This window comes from Astatotilapia calliptera, chromosome 3 (genome assembly GCF_900246225.1).
Source record: "Astatotilapia calliptera chromosome 3, fAstCal1.2, whole genome shotgun sequence".
In the NCBI taxonomy this organism is placed as follows: Eukaryota; Metazoa; Chordata; class Actinopteri; order Cichliformes; family Cichlidae; genus Astatotilapia; species Astatotilapia calliptera.
Window position 1 is genome coordinate 838,598 of NC_039304.1, and position 16,400 is coordinate 854,997.

The window sequence follows — 16,400 nt, forward strand, 5'->3', positions numbered from 1 at the left end:
ATGGATGGCAGGCTTTTGAGTGTCCTTGCAAAGAAAGGTGGCTATATTGGTCGCTGAGTTGTTTTTGACTGTCAGAAATGTATATTTGTGAATGTGGAGATGTTATATTGGTTTCACTGGTAAAAATAAAAAATTGAAATGGGTATATATTTGTTTTTTGTTAAGTTGCCTAATAATTATGCACAGTAATAGTCACCTGCACACACAGATATCCCCCTAAAACTAAAAACAAACTAAAAACTACTTCCAAAAACATTCAGCTTTGATATTAATGAGTTTTTTGGGTTCATTGAGAACATGGTTGTTATTCAATAATAACATTATTCCTCAAAAATACAACTTGCCTAATAATTCTGCACTCCCTGTATATGTCAGGTCGGGTATCAGATGCCACCTCTCTGGGGACATCTCAGGCCCTCTAAGGCATGGAGGCCTATCTCCCCCCACCACTCCCCCTGCCAGTGGCAGACGCCTTCAGAAATCGATGCATTGGTGGTTCTTTGTGTCCGGGGATGGGCGTCCAGGTACACACCAGTTCACTCCTGGTGGCTGCTTGTCGGGGCCTGGAGCCTGGGGGTGGGGTGCCCTCGGCCTCTTGGCCTGGGGCTCGGTCACTCTGGCACAGCTGATGGAGCTCACGGGCACGTCGCTGCAACCCCCCCTGGCTTCTGCTCTGCGGCTGACCCCTCATCTGGGACTCTCCTCAGCTCTTTCCGGGATAGTGGCACGGTTGCCCCTCTGTTGGTCTTCCTTGGTCTCTTGTGTTCTGAGGGCCTCTGGATGGCTGGAGCCTGGATCTCCTCCATACCTGCTTCATGCCCTGGAGGACGGGGCTATGGCCCCCCCACACCCTCTAGCAGATCATTACATGAAGGAACCTTTTAAATACAAGCGCGTTCATGCTCACAGGTGTACACACGGGTGCTCACACACACAAACTACACCCTTTTTGGCTGCTACCTCAAAGCACACTGTGCTCTGTCAATTTTACATTTTACACAATAATATTCAATATTTAGTATTTACAGTTATATTCACATAGATCATCGCAATGATGTTGTTTATTATATTGCTCTCTTTTTCTTTGCTTGTTTTCTATTTTTTCTTTCAACAGGTGATCCAGGTGATTGATAGATGGATTTTTTGTCTGTTTGTTTTGTGGGTTTTTGTTTTTTGCCCTTTATCGCCGTCCCTCTTCCCCACTGTTTTTCTTTCCCTCTTTCTTTTCCCCAGTCAAGTCTGTCCCATGTTCAGCAAGTGAAAATAAAATAAAATAAACAATAGAAGCAAAGGTGAATCAAATAGATCAATAGGCTGGGATGGTCCATTTGGTAAAGTAAATCCGTTGGGCATCTTTCTTTGCCTTTAGACAATAATTCTGATGGCAAAAGAATCTAACAGTACAGGCGAGGGGAAAACAAAAAAGATTACGGCGATTGAATAATGAGCTGGGGGGGCAGAGAGACGTCGTCTTTGACAACTTCCTACCAGACCCGTGGAAGTGGAAGCTTCAGTGAAGAAAGATTCCTGCTCCCAGCCGTTCATTGGCTCGGCATTTTAAACCCCTAAAGGGTCACCTGGCCTGTAAATAAACAGGGCCAATAAAAAAAAAATCACAAGAATAATACAAACATTTCCACCAGTTTATCTTAATACATTAACTTATTCTTGTGTACACAGTAATTCATAAATAAATAATGTATATTATCAATAAAGATTGATCTAAACAGTTTAACTGCTATGTGCAGATAAAGGTTGCATAGCTTTAAAACATTTGCTATCCAGCAAATATCAGTCAAACTCAACACAAAAGGAAACATAACAATGGTTCAAATTGTTTGGACCGGTGATCCAAATCAACTGGTGTTGGTCAAACAGATGTGTGGTAGACTTACTCTGAAGGAGCTGCTACCGACAAACCAGCAAATAAACACCAAATATTTCATCTGTGACGTTTGTGAGGTTTCCTCAAACACACTCCGTCAGTCTTGTTGCTGTTGAACGACAAACTATTTAAAAATGTCGCGGGTTTACCTGGTCATATTCTCATTCACGGGGCGATCGCCAAAACAAAAGCAAACAATTAACAGCACGCCGATGCTGTTCACAGGACAGCAAGAGTAACGATCAGGAGCATCTGGTCTTCGTTATCGTTCCCCTCGTACGTGTTATTACTGCGATTTCAGCGTTTTCGCTTCACAAGTGTGCAGTTTACTTTGTGTGCACTCAAATGGAGTCAAGTCAATTAGCGCCACCTGTGGCCAAGTGCCATAGCCTACAGCCAGATGAACTTGTGACACACATCTGCAGTAGAGGCTGAGTGGCTGCTCTCACACCTGGAGCATCCAAATCGACCCACAAACACGCTGAAAGATGCAATGCCATCAATGTGGATTGTCAAGACTGAGAGACCTCTGCCCTCCCCAAACCCTCAAACCCTCCTACCCACCTCGACATACAAACTCTGTGTGGCTTCACGTGTTCTGTTGATGTTTACATGATCGAAATAACTTGAACACAAACACAAACAAAGAGGAAGACCGCACCGGAAGGAAACAACTACAAGTCCCAGCATCCTCTGTGTTTAGGGAGCAGTAGTGAAAGTGAAAGTATTGAGCCTCCGTTCAGAGCAGCAGGAGGAGGAAGGTGGAGCTGAGGCAGGTGAGTGTTTACATGAATATGTTTCTTCTTATGACATAAAATAATTCCACGCTGTTCGTGTCTGTGGGTGAAATGTGAGGCCGGTCGGCTCCTCTGAGCGCTGGTTTCCTGTAAGTAGAGAGGAAGTGAGTTTAGCTGAGCCTCCGTTTAGTGTGAGAGAGCAGGAGGAGAGTGAGAGCTGTGCTGAGGCAGGGTGAGTGTTAACACCGCTCTGACATTACTGTGTCTCTGTGGCGGGAACAACAGGCTCCGTCCGTGGAGGCAAAAATAATCTCAAGTTATTAGCCAATGAGCGTGCGGATTCACAGAAAGACCCGCCTTTATCACGGGACTTTAAAAACCACATTGGCGACAGAAACTCCGTGAGTGGAGTTCAGGGTGACGTCATGAATCTGTGACGTTTGAGCCACTTCCTGTTCTCAGTCCCAGCGTCCTGATCACCGAGGTTTCTGTTGCTCTGATATCTGATATTGATTATATTGGTAAACAGGCTGTAGCATAAACATCAGGTCTGTTCTGAAAACTGGCTTTATTTTTTCAAAGTAAGAGAATATCTGTGGTCTGATACCGCGGGCTCATGGGCTAAGGACTTGGATTGACAAGTCAAGCGCAGATGATTGTGTTGTTTCTTATAAAGGCTTGTGTGTGTGTGCCTTCCTGTGTGTGTCCTTGTGTCAGTGGAACTGAATCAGTGTGTTAGAGAAAGTGCTCCTCTGCTGTGCCGTCATCGTGTGGATGCTTCTTTTAAAGTTGGAACTCATGTCTTTATGATCTGCTTCATTTCATTGAACCTTTATTTCTAACCATGAAGTCCCTTTGAGGTTACAGCCTCCTGGTTAGGTTTAGGCTGTTATTGTGCTTCAGGCTGAAATATGAGGAGTAAGGAGTGGGGCTGGTTAGCCCTCATGACCCTCACCATGACACATACGTCACAGGACAGTGTTTACCACAGAAACTCCATGAAATGATCAATGAGAACTTTAGAAACCCGTCAGTGTGATGCTTCCAGTACAACAGCACCTCTGAGTGTGTGTGTTTGCCTCTCAGACTAACTCCACCCTGACATCAAGAAGATGGAGGAAGAGGATGGAGCAGGATCTGCAGCATCCAGCTGTGTGTCTGTGAGGAGTGACCGGTCCAATGATAACCCTCCAGACTTCAGTAATGAACCTGCAGCAAGAATGTAAGAGAGCTGCTGACTCATTTATTCAGTGTAAATAATGATTTTTGATGCAGTGGGAGAAGAAAAATGACAAAAACATTTTTAAAAATAAGGATTAAAATATTAAAAACTATGTTTTTGAGTTTCCTGATGTAGTACAAAAATATATGAACATAACTGTATATAGGACAGATATTTTACGGTTCTTTTAGGCAGCACCAAAAAACAAAAAGACTATTTTTAAGCTGTCTGAGGTAGTGAGTCAACATGTCACACTGGGTCAAAGGTCAGGGAGTAAAAGTGTGTTTTAAAGGAGGTTTAAAAGCAGCGAGTGAAGGAGCCTGTCGAGGTAAATCGTCCCATAACTGAACAAATTCAGTTGGTGGACCTCTGTGTGAAATCAAGCATCTGGTTCACAGAGAGGATAACCCTCACATGGGCTGTACAACATTATATAGGGAGACAAAAACAGAGATTATCGTAGCCATCGCTCTCTCGCATGGACGTGGCAGTCTTGCTGTCTGCTGCGAATCCTCCCCGTACCTCCGTGACCTCGTCTGGTATCTGCTCCCTCCTCTGTAAGAGACAGTAAAGGAAAACACGTCTCTGCCTAGTCTTGAAAATCTAATCTTATCATCCATTGTTCTTCTAGGGCCTCTTCTTCTTGTGGCCTCAGCTAACTGCTAATATTTAAATGGCTAACATTAACATGTGTGCCAGCCAGGTTAACATTTATGATGAACTATGATTAATTAACTGATGTTGAAACTGGAGCTTTACTGACCTCTGAAATTCCTCCTAAAGTGTTATTCAGTGTTGTGACAGTCAGCTGCTTCAGCTGCTGCTGGGATGGGCTGTGGCAAAGAGAACAGAGAAAATCCAAATCAGAGTTTTTCTCTGAATTAAAAGCAAGGAAACAACAATATATTCTACATGGTGAAACTGATGGTTTATGGTGTTTGGGTCTGTTTTTCTGTATTTATGCAGATAAAGTGTAAACTCAGATGAATTATACCATCAAATGTTAAAGGAAAATATCAGGATGAGTGTCTGTGAGCTGAGAAGGACGTGAAGACATGGAATGTCACCTCTCTGGTGGGGAAGGAGCCTGAGTTAGTGCGTGAGGTTGAGAGGTACCGGCTAGATATAGTCGGGCTCACCTCTACGCATGGCTTGGGCTCTGGAACCAGTCTCCTGGAGAGGGGCTGGACTCTGTCTCAGTCTGGAGTTGCCCCTGGTGAGAGGCGGCGGGCTGGGGTGGGTATTCTAATATCCCCTCGGCTTGCTGCCGGTACGTTGGGGTTTTTCCCGGTGGACGAGAGGGTTTGTTCCCTGCGCCTTAGGGTCGGGGAACGGGTCCTGACTGTCATCTGCGCTTATGCGCCGAGTGGCAGTTCAGAGTACCCAGCCTTCTTAGAGTCCCTGGGGGGGGGGGGGGGTGCTGCTGGAGGGTGCTCCACCTGGAGACTCTGTTGTCCTGCTGGGAGACTTCAATGCTCACGTGGGTAACGACAGCGAGACCTGGAGGGGCGTGATTGGGAGGAACGGCCTCCCTGATCTGAACCCGAGCAGTGCTTTGTTATTGGACTTCTGTGCTAATCACAGTTTGGCCATAACGAACACCCTGTTCGAACATAAGAGTGTCCATAAGTGCACGTGGCACCAGGACGCTCTAGGCCGTAGGTCGATGATCGATTTTGTAATCGTATCAGCAGACCTGCGACCATATGTTCTGGACACTCGGGTAAAGAGAGGGGCTGAGCTGTCAACTGATCACCACCTGGTGGTGAGTTGGATCAGGTGGCGGGGGAGGACGCTGGACAGACCTGGTGCACCTAAACGCGTAGTGAGGGTGTGCTGGGAACGTCTAGCAGAGGCCCCAGTCCGCGAGATCTTCAACGCACACCTCCGGCAGAGCTTCAACAGCATTCTGAGGGAGACTGGGGACATTGAGTCCGAATGGACCATGTTCAGCGTCTCCATTGCCGAAGCTGCTGCATTGAGCTGCGGCCGCAAGGTGGTTGGTGCCTGCCGTGGTGGTAATCCCCGAACCAAATGGTGGACACCAGAGGTGAAGGGAGCCACCAGGCTGAAGAAGGAGTCCTATCGGGCTTGGTTAGCCTGTGGGACTCCGGAGGCAGCCGACAGGTATCGACAGGCCAAGCGGAATGCGGCTCGGGCAATGGCTGAAGCAAAAACTCGGGTGTGGGAGGAGTTCGGAGAGGCCATGGAAAAAGACTTTCGGACTGCCTCGAAGAGATTCTGGCAAACCGTCAGACGTCTCAGGAGGGGAAAGCGGTGCTCTACCTGCACTGTGTATAGTGCTGGCGGAGCGCTGCTGACGTCGACTGAGAAAATTGTCAGGCGGTAGAAGGAATACTTCGAGGACCTCCTTAATCCCACTGACACGTCTTCCGAGGAGGAAGCAGAGTCTGGGGATGAGGGGAATGACCCGCCAATTTCCGGGGGCGAGGTCACTGAGGCAGTTAAACAACTCCTTGGTGGCAGAGCCCCTGGTGTTGATGAGGTCCGCCCCGAGTTCCTGAAGGCTCTGGACGTTGTAGGGCTGTCCTGGTTGACACGCCTCTGCAATGTTGCGTGGAGATCAGGGGCAGTACCTGTGGACTGGCAGACCGGGGTGGTGGTCCCCATCTTTAAGAAGGGGGACCGGAGGGTGTGTTCCAACTACAGGGGGATCACACTCCTCAGCCTCCCTGGGAAAGTCTATGCCAGGGTGCTGGAAAGGAGAGTTCGTCCGTTAGTCAAACTTCGGATACAGGAGGAACAATGCGGTTTTCGTCCTGGTCGCGGAACACCGGACCAGCTCTTTATCCTCTCGAGGATACTTGAGGGTGCATGGGAGTTTGCCCAACCAGTCTACATGTGTTTTGTGGACTTGGAGAAGGCATTCGACCGTGTCCCTCGGGGTGTCCTGTGGGAGGTGTTGCGGGAATATGGGGTGTCTGGCCCATTGCTACGGGCCATTCGATCCCTATACAACCGTTGCAAGAGCTTGGTTCGCATTGCCGGCAATAAGTCGGACTCGTTCCCGGTGGGTGATGGGCTCTGCCAGGGCTGCCCTTTGTCTCCGGTTCTGTTCATAATTTTTATGGACAGAATTTCTAGGCGCAGCCAAGTGGCGGAGGGCTTTCGCTTTGGTGGCCTCAGAATCTCATCTCTGATTCTTGCAGATGATGTGGTTCTGTTGGCTTCATCGGGTGAGGGCCTCCAGCTCGCACTGGAATGGTTCGCAGCCGAGTGCGAAGCAGCGGGAATGAGGATCAGCACCTCCAAATCTGAGGCCATGGTTCTCAGCCGGAAAAGGGTGGAGTGCCCACTCCGGGTCGGGGATGAGTTCCTGCCCCAAGTGGAGGAGTTCAAGTATCTCGGGGTCTTGTTCGCGAGTGATGGGAGAAGGGAGCCGGAGATCGACAGACGGATTGGGGCTGCAGCTGCAGTAATGCGGACGCTGCACCGGTCCGTCGTGGTGAAGAGGGAGCTGAGTGTAAAAGCGAAGCTCTCAATTTACCGGTCGATCTACGTCCCTACCCTCACCTATGGCCACGAGCTGTGGGTAGTGACCGAAAGAACGAGATCGCGGATACAAGCGGCAGAAATGAGCTTCCTCCGAAGGGTGGCTGGCCTCTTCCTTAGAGATAGGGTGAGAAGTTCGGCCATCCGGGAGGGGCTCAGAGTAGAGCAGCTGCTGCTCCACATCGAAAGGAGCCAGCTGAGGTGGTTCGGGCATCTGACAAGGATGCCCCCTGGGCGCCTCCTGGGTGAGGTGTTCCAGGCATGTCCCACCGGGAGGAGGCCCCGGGGCAGACCCAGGACACGTTGGAGAGATTATATCTCTCGGCTGGCCTGGGAACGCCTTGGTATTCCCCCGGATAAGCTGGAGGAGGTGGCTGGGGAGAGGGAGGTCTGGGCCTCTTTGCTTAGGCTGCTGCCCCCGCGACCCGGCCCTGGATAAAGCGGATGAAGATGGATGGATGGATGGATGGATGGATGGATTAATAAAATGATTAAAAAGCAGAGCTCAGAGTGGTAGAATGGTCAAACATGGATCCACGGGTGGTTCAACTGCATTTGGTGACGTGACTAAAGCAAATCTTTCAAATAATCCCACCATCAACGGGATGTTGTCTCCTTTACTACGGTTACTTTACTTGGTCACCGTGTGAATTTCTTTGAAATGAACCAAATTCTTTTATTTGTTGGTTGTTGCATATTTAACCTCTACAGTCAGGAAAGGAGGAGATGAGGCCTCAACAATGTTGGGTTGTAGCTGTGGTTCAGGTTAGAGTGAGTGTCCATGGAATAAATGTAAGTCAGTGAACTGGAAACATGACTGTGTTAAACTTTGTTTTCCTTTTTATAATGAGTCTAATCAAAGGTGCACAGAAGTATCTCCACTTTGACTTTTCTATGTCACCATCAGAGCTTCTGCACAGTGTGGAGAAAGATCCAGAAGCAGAGCTGGACTGCAGACAACCAGTCAGAGCAGCTGTGTACAAAGTAAGACTGAACATCTGTCTGCTGATGGACTCATTTCTGAAAACTGGACTTCTTGTGTTGTTCAGACATTGAAGAGTCTTCTTTCTCTTTAGTCTCATTGTTTTTCTTTCTTTCAGCAGATGTTGGTCTGCAGGAGGTTTTAGATGAACATAAGATCAGTCTGAGGAGGAGATGTGAACGTGTGACTGAAGGAAGTGATGAAACAGGAAGTAGAACCCTCCTCAACAGGATCTACACTGAGCTCTACATCACAGAGGGACAGAGTGAAGAGGTTCATACCCAACATGAGGTGAGGCAGCTGGAGACAGCTTCCAAGATGGACGCCCTCCATGACGCTCCAATCAGGTGCCAGGACATCTTTAAAGCCTTACCTGACCAACAGAGACCCATCAGAGTGGTTCTGACCAACGGCGTGGCTGGTGTTGGAAAAACCTTCTCAGTGCAGAAGTTCACTCTGGACTGGGCAGAGGGCTTGGAGAACCAACATGTCAGTGTGGTGGTTCTGCTTTCATTCAGGGAGCTGAACCTGATCAGAGATGATCAGTACAGTCTTCTGAAGCTGCTCCATATTTTCCATCCAACATTACAGAAGGTCACAGCAGAGAAGCTGGCTGTCTCTCAGCTTTTGTTCATCTTTGACGGCCTGGATGAAAGCAGACTTTCATTGGATTTCACCAACAGGAAGCTGCTGTCTGATGTCACACAGAAGTCATCAGTCAGCCAGCTGCTGACAAACCTCATCCAGGGGAATCTGCTTCCCTCGGCTCTCGTCTGGATAACTTCCCGACCTGCAGCAGCCAATCAGATCCCTCCTACATGTGTTGACAGGCTAACAGAAGTACGAGGCTTCACTGATGCCCAGAAGGAGGAGTACTTCAGGAGGAGATTCAGTGATGAAGAGCTGTCCAGCAGAATCATCTCCCACATGAAGACATCCAGGAGCCTCCACATCATGTGTAGTATCCCAGTCTTCTGCTGGATCACTGCTACAGTTCTGGAGCACATGTTGACTACAGAGCAGAGAGGAGAGCTGCCCAAGACCCTGACTGACATGTACTCACACTTCCTGCTGGTTCAGACAAAGAAGAAGAAGAACAAGTACCATGAGGGACGTGAGACGAGTTCACAGGAGCTGACGAAGGCTGATAGGAAAGTTCTTCTGAAGCTGGGGAGGCTGGCGTTTGAACACCTGGAGAAAGGAAACATCATGTTCTACCAAGAAGACCTGGAGCAGTGTGGTCTGGATGTGACAGAGGCCTCGGTGTACTCAGGAGTTTGTACAGAGATCTTCAAAAGAGAGTGTGTGATCTTCCAGAAACCAGTCTACTGCTTTGTTCATCTGAGCATTCAGGAGTTTCTGGCTGCTGTCTACATGTTCCACTGTCACTCCAACAGGAAGACAGAGGTGGTAGAAGGTTTTCTAGGGAATTTCCGAGAAGAATACAAAAACAGATATTTTTTTAAGAACAGCTTCACATCAATGGATGTCTTTTTGACTAAAGTCATGGAGAAATCCCTCCAGAGTAAAAATGGCCACCTGGACCTGTTTGTTCGCTTCCTTCATGGCCTCTGTCTGGAGTCCAACCAGAGACTCTTAGTAGGTCTGCTGGGTCAGACAGAGATCAGTCCAGGAACCATCCAGAGAGTCATCAACAACCTGAAGGAGATGAACAGATATGGAATCTCTCCTGACAGAAGCATCAACATCTTCCACTGTCTGATGGAGATGAACCACCTCTCATTATTTCAGGAGATCCAAGAGTTCCTGAAGTCAGAGAACAGATCAGAGAAGGAACTCTCTGAGATCCAGTGCTCAGCTCTGGCCTTCATGCTGCAGATGTCAGAGGAGGTTCTGGATGAGTTGGACCTGCTGAAGTACAAAACATCAAAGCGGGGACGACAGAGACTGATTCCAGCTGTGAGGAACTGCAGAAAGGCTGGGTGAGTCCAGATGTGATCATTAACATCATTGATCAGTGTAGGTTAGTAGTTTAATGTTGAAAATAAAATCAGATTGTAACCACAAAGTGTTTGTGTCCGTACGCTGCAACCTTCCACACCATTCCTTTATTGTACAGACTCAGCAGCAGCTCCATGGATCCCAAATCCAAGAGTGGAGAACAGATTTGAAGTGTGTCACATCCATGCAGTCACAGCTGTTTCCACCATGTTTCCACTGATATTAATCCTGTTCAATGACACGTTTCATATCAGTGAATATGTTCTTTAGGACGTCCACTGACATGTTTAAGTGTCCTGCTGGAAATCACTCAAATTATCCATGAAATCCATGAAAAATCCTTTTAGTGTTTCTAACTTCACCCTCTGTCCTCTCTCTCTCTCCATCCTCCTCACTGCTTCTTTCACTGATAATCACACAAACATCGTATTCAGCTACAAAATAACACAATAATATCATCTGATGATCATTATTATAAGAGCAGGATCCATATTTGATATCAGAGTAACACACTGCTTGGTTATGTGCAGTCATCATCAGTGACTGTGGGTCAAACAGAAGCTCTCTGATTGGTTGCTGACCTTGGTCACCTGTCCACTCTCACCTGTTCGTGTTTGCTCTCTCTTTGCTGTCTCCATCCTCTCTCTCCTTTCTCTCCCTCTCTGTCTTTGTACGTCACTCAGGTCCAATGGAAACAGTGACATTTACAAACCAATCAAAGACAAACTGATCCATGTCAGGTTATAACAATATTCAAAGTGAATACAGGCTGCTGCTGGACACAGACAGGTAACATCATTTTGACTTGCTGTCACCTGGATCTGGACTCATAAACACTGAAGCCCTGAACAGGAATACAAATCATTTTCTGCCAACTAGCGACACAGCAGCAGATAATGGCTCAGAAAGCTAAAATGAGCCAATCATTTCTGTGTTTAGTTCCCCTGAAATCAGATCTGATATCAGCAGCTCTGAGTTCATTCATCATTATTGTCCAGTGATGAGATTTCTGCTCCGTTTGGTAACAGTCAGCCAGAGGTGGGCGGTAACGAGTTACATTTACTTGATTACGTTTTTGAAAAAAATGTACTTTTAAAGTACCTTTTTTGCACGATACTTTTTACTTTTACTTGAGTACATTTGTGAAGAAGAAACGGTACTTTTACTCCGCTACATTTGCAAAATTCGACTCGTTACTTTAAAAAAAAATAATTAGTTTAACGCATTAGATAACATGGCGCCAGTGGAGTTTCCGGTAACTTTTTTACCAATGAGATGTGGCCGTGCAGTCACATGACCAGTTTGAAACTGTGGCGGGCAGAGCGGCTCAAGCGTTTCAAAGTAGCAGACACCCAGTAAGAAGAAACATGAAAAATGGCAGAGTCTACGCTAGAGCTGAAGAGGATGAACAGCCTTGGCCTCATATACAAAGAATGTTTCGCTTAAAAGCAGTACAAAAGAACAACTATGTCTTCAGCGTCGGTGTCTTCAGTGAGAGCCAAAACAACTCAACTCGTGTAACCTGAGGAAATGGTAAGTTTTCTGTAAATATCTTTTTAGCTGTGGTTAGCTGGATTTCAGTCTTATGTTACAGCAGCTGTGTCGAGCTCGAGCTGCGAGTCATATTTTCGGCGCTACGTTGTAGTGAGATAAGTTTGTGGGTGTTTTGTGCAGCTTCTGCTGTCCCTTTAACTGCTCGCTGGTTAGCTAGCGTGAGCTATAAGCTAACAGCTAGCCTGGTTAATGACGCTAGAGTTCCATGCACATGCAAACAGCTCGTCTCTACTGCTTTAACTGTTAAAACATAAGGCAATACTGAGGGTGACAGGGTTTATTATGTGAAACAGCAGCTTGTTTAGTTTAATTAAGCCGGGCAAACACTGCGATTTTATTTTATTTTATTTATACTTTATTTTATTTTTTCAGTCGCGTTATTCAGCTCCTGCTCAAACTGTACAATTAAATCGCAGAGGTTAGAAGTTCATAGGTCACGATGCAGGGTCTCACACTATACGGCCTGATGCTCTGATGCGACCTGAGTGCTCAAACTGTGCGTCCATAACATGAAGCTTATCATACAAAATCTGTCCCTCGCTCTCCCTCTTTGTGTCTTTCACTCACTCACTCACTCACTCACTCACACAGACACGCACACACACCGTCAACTTTGCTAAATTACTAATGGAAAACATTGACCAGGCAGCTGTGATTGAGCAGCAATGTCCATCCAACTCTTTTCATGGTTGTTGTAGTCGTGATAATTTTGTGAGGCCACATTGAAAAGGCTCGGATACGGAAGCGTAGAGCTGCCTCATGTTAGTACAATATACCTTTCACGTTTGAACAATATAATATCACCTTCGTACAATATACATATTGTTCAAAAGTGAAAGGTATATTGCACGAACATGAAACGTATATTGTTATGACAATAAACTTTTCACGTTGTAACGTGATATAGCTCTATTTTTCTTTTGCCTGGGTGGCAGCTCTACGCTTACGTACTCAGATGAGCTTGCCTCATCCTACAAGTTGTGCCTCCATCTCTTGTGTTCAGATCACACGCTGCACTGGCGTGCTGCTCCACCGGCGTGCTGCTCCACCTTTTCTCTTTGATTTCTGTGTTTGTGCGTGCGCAGTGTGAGAGGCTGCGTTGAGGGGCAACAGGATTTCAAACAGGTTTGATTATCTTGCGACCATACGATTGATGATTGGGAGCTGGTCGTGAGGTGTTAACTGCTTTTTGTTACCCCATGTATACTACACGATGCATACACGATTAAGGCAAAACTCGGACCGATCCCCAAAACGGTTGCGCGACTGAAATCGGCTCAAAATGGGCCAAAAATCGCACAGTGTATGGCCAGCTTTTGGAGGCTAGCTCCAAACAAACATCTGCAGCTTGGCAGTGTATACAGCACTATAATGAGCAGACCTAATTCTTTTGAAAACCTTACATCTTTCCACAGGTCTCCACTTCATCAGACATCACCTAGACACAGAGCTGGATGAGGCCAGCACAAACAGCGGCCTATTCGACGAAGATGATGGATCCATGGGGTCAGGAAAGCCAGAAGCAGGGGAGCTGGAGAGGTACCTTTCATGTCCATTCACTGGAAGTGTGGATCTATTGCATGGCTTTCGTCACATCAAGAAGCTGTCGATCAAAGTCAATACAGCTCTTCCTGCATCTGGAGCTTGTGAAGGACTTCTTAGTCATGCAGGACTCATGTTCACTGCTAAACAGTTACAGCTTCACAGCAAGAACCTTGAGAGCAAACTGCTGCTGAAGCTTAACTGTTATGACATGCACAGGTTCTTTCTCTTCAGCACCCTCTGCTGGTCATAGTGGGAATACTCACCAGCTTATATTTTGGTAGGGTTTTTCTGTGTTCCTGTGGGTAGAGGAAACAGGAAGCTGGTCGCTTGTTAGCCTGCAGAATATGTTGTTGCTCTTTAAAACGTTTCTGCCTTGGAGAGTTATTGCTTGTGAGTATTAATGTACAACATGTTTACAAGTTTATTTGGTGCATTTCTATTACAGAGATTTGTTTAGAAACCAGTTATTTCATCTGCTATGTTTATCTTTGAGGAAGCTAAACTCGCTAAGTTGTATTGTGATCAATACTGAGTCGCTGTTGATTACACATACTATATAACAGTATAGTTCATATCCTAGAAGTGTGAGTAAAAAGGAAAAGACATCTTGTAACATTTACTTTGTGTTTGTTTTTAGTTTTACGGGAAGAAAAGGATGTCAATTCAAGGTTCAAGGTTCAAGGTTCTTTATTTGTCACATGCATAGTTATACAAGTATAACTATATATATATAGTATATACATTGGGTTATTGACAATATACAATTATTGAACTACTGACGAAGTAAAAAGCCTTAAACTTACTTCCGCCTCCAATGTTCATTGAAACCGTTAGCTGTCTGTCAAGTTGGGCAAAGGGACGCACAATAAGGACAGAGCAGTAAAAAAGCAGCTTCTCAGCAGGCCGAGATAATCAAAGACAGCAACCTCATCTGCCAGCACGTCTCATCTCTACTACTGCTTACTCTCGCCACACAGCAGCATTGTGAGATGGAGGACACACAAGCCACAAAAGAAATAACGCAGCTGTCGGCTCTAGAGACCAGGTCAGTGGCCTCTATAGCATCTAGTGGATCATCAGCCAGTCGAGCCGCTGCTGCAGCTCATGCTAAACTGGAGGCAGCTTGCGCACGAGCCGATTATGCCAAAATAGAGTCAGAAATGATGATTGAGAAGGCTCGCATAGAAGCCAAATTGAACACTTTACAGTATGAAAAGGAGGTAGCAGCAGCTATGGCTGAAGCCATCATCCTTGAGGTTGCAGGAGAGGACTCTGTCAAAACTGAAAGGAAACCAGCCTTTGAAGAGACTGCTGAAAGGACACTCCAGTATGTGGAGCAGCATCTACAGCCAACCGAGAGCGCTAAACCAGAGGCAGAGCATAGAGAGTCAACTGTTCATGAGCTGAAGCCCACGATTCCACCCAGGCAAAGCTTTGGTACTCCATATGTTGAATCTCACTTGTTCAAAATGAGAAACAAAGCCATTCCATCATCAGGGCTATCTCAGGAACCAAAGTCTGGTAATTACCCCCACTCAACACCGCACCCACCAGAGAGCACAAGGGAAAGGTCGCCTGATCGAGTCGCACCACCACTCCTACCAGATGGCAGTGCTCAGGTGGGTGATATAGCAAGGTACTTGGCACGGAGGGATCTTATTAATGCTGGTCTCACAAAGTTTGATGACTGCCCTGAAAATTACTGGGCATGGAAATCTTCCTTTCTGAATGCAATCAGTGGACTAAAACTCAGCCCTAGTGAAGAGTTGGACCTCCTTTTTAAGTGGCTGGGGCACGACTCGGCACGGCATGTGAAAAGAATAAAGACGGTGCATGTCTGTCGTCCTGAAGTTGGACTGGACAAAGCCTGGGAACGCTTGGAGGAATGTTTTGGCTCTCCAGAGATAATTGAAAAAACACTGTTCGACAGGCTTACAAACTTCCCAAAGGTCAGCAGCAAGGATCCTGTGAAGCTGAGAGAGCTTAGTGACCTGCTGCAAGAGGTTGAGGCAGCAAAATCAGAGGGTTATCTCCCAGGGCTAAGCTATCTTGACTCTGCACGTGGTGTCGCTCCAATTGTGGACAAGTTACCTTTGTGGACACTAAGTAGGTCACATCTAAGTAAAAGGAGGATCTCAGCTTTGTGATCGAGTGGGGGGATGAGATGGGCTATTGGCCTTAGATGAGCATGTTCTGCTGCCACCTCAGGGGTAGGTATCTCAGCTCTGTTACTCGGAATGTTATCACATTCAATTATTGTCGGCAGCGTGACTGATGTGGCTCCATCTAGTGAATCCACTACAAAGCCTGTAGCTCTTCTACCCATCATTTCTGTCATTCCCGCACATGTACGAATTGTAAATGGAGACTCCTCCTCCTCCTCCCCTCTATGCCATAAACATCAAAAAACTCTGACCTGGCAAGTGACCGATTACTCTGATCATCGAGCACGACATAAGCCTTTGTCACTCGCTCTGGCTGCGCTTTTGGGAAAACCTTTACCAACCAGATCTTAGAACAGGATCTTCCTCTCTGAGCCTCTCCACATACTTCGGTACAAGTCGATGTTATAGCAGGCTGAGTAGTCTCTTCTGTGCCCTCCCCGCCATGACCAAAGAGGAGGTGGTCCTGGATGAAGGGCAGAGATATGATTCCTGCTTTCACATTCTGTACACTTGATTGTTGTGTTACAGTTCTTGGCCATGTGACTAGTGGAAGAACAGCATCTAAAACAGAGTCAACAGTTTGAGTCTATAATCCAAAAAGGGCAGTGCAGTGATACGGCGACCTCTCCTCGCGATGACAGTGCAGTAACAATCCACAACAACTCCTTGTGCCGGCTCCTTCTCCGATCCCTGAATCCTGGAGGCAGATGAGAAAAAACACACGCACAATAACGAAAACGTTCTCTCCTTCACAAACCGGGTATGCTAATCACGACTACGCTACCCGATTTAGTTCAACATTCCAGCGTTGGTTGTGACTCAACCGCCCCGTTAA

General features: G+C 46.7%; 1 protein-coding gene across 1 annotated transcript in view; it reads left to right on the top strand.

Annotated features, from left to right (window-relative positions):
• The first annotated feature begins 2,434 nt into the window (after window positions 1–2,434).
• LOC113015897 (NACHT, LRR and PYD domains-containing protein 12-like) overlaps window positions 2,435–16,400 on the top strand; it is an 82,718-nt gene continuing 68,752 nt past the window's right edge. The window contains exons 1-4 of the mRNA XM_026158262.1: window positions 2,435–2,661; window positions 3,709–3,844; window positions 8,265–8,341; window positions 8,458–10,282. Of these exons, the coding sequence (XP_026014047.1) occupies window positions 3,735–3,844; window positions 8,265–8,341; window positions 8,458–10,282 (2,012 nt within the window). The 5' untranslated portion in view covers window positions 2,435–2,661; window positions 3,709–3,734. The remainder of the gene's footprint in view (window positions 2,662–3,708; window positions 3,845–8,264; window positions 8,342–8,457; window positions 10,283–16,400) is intronic.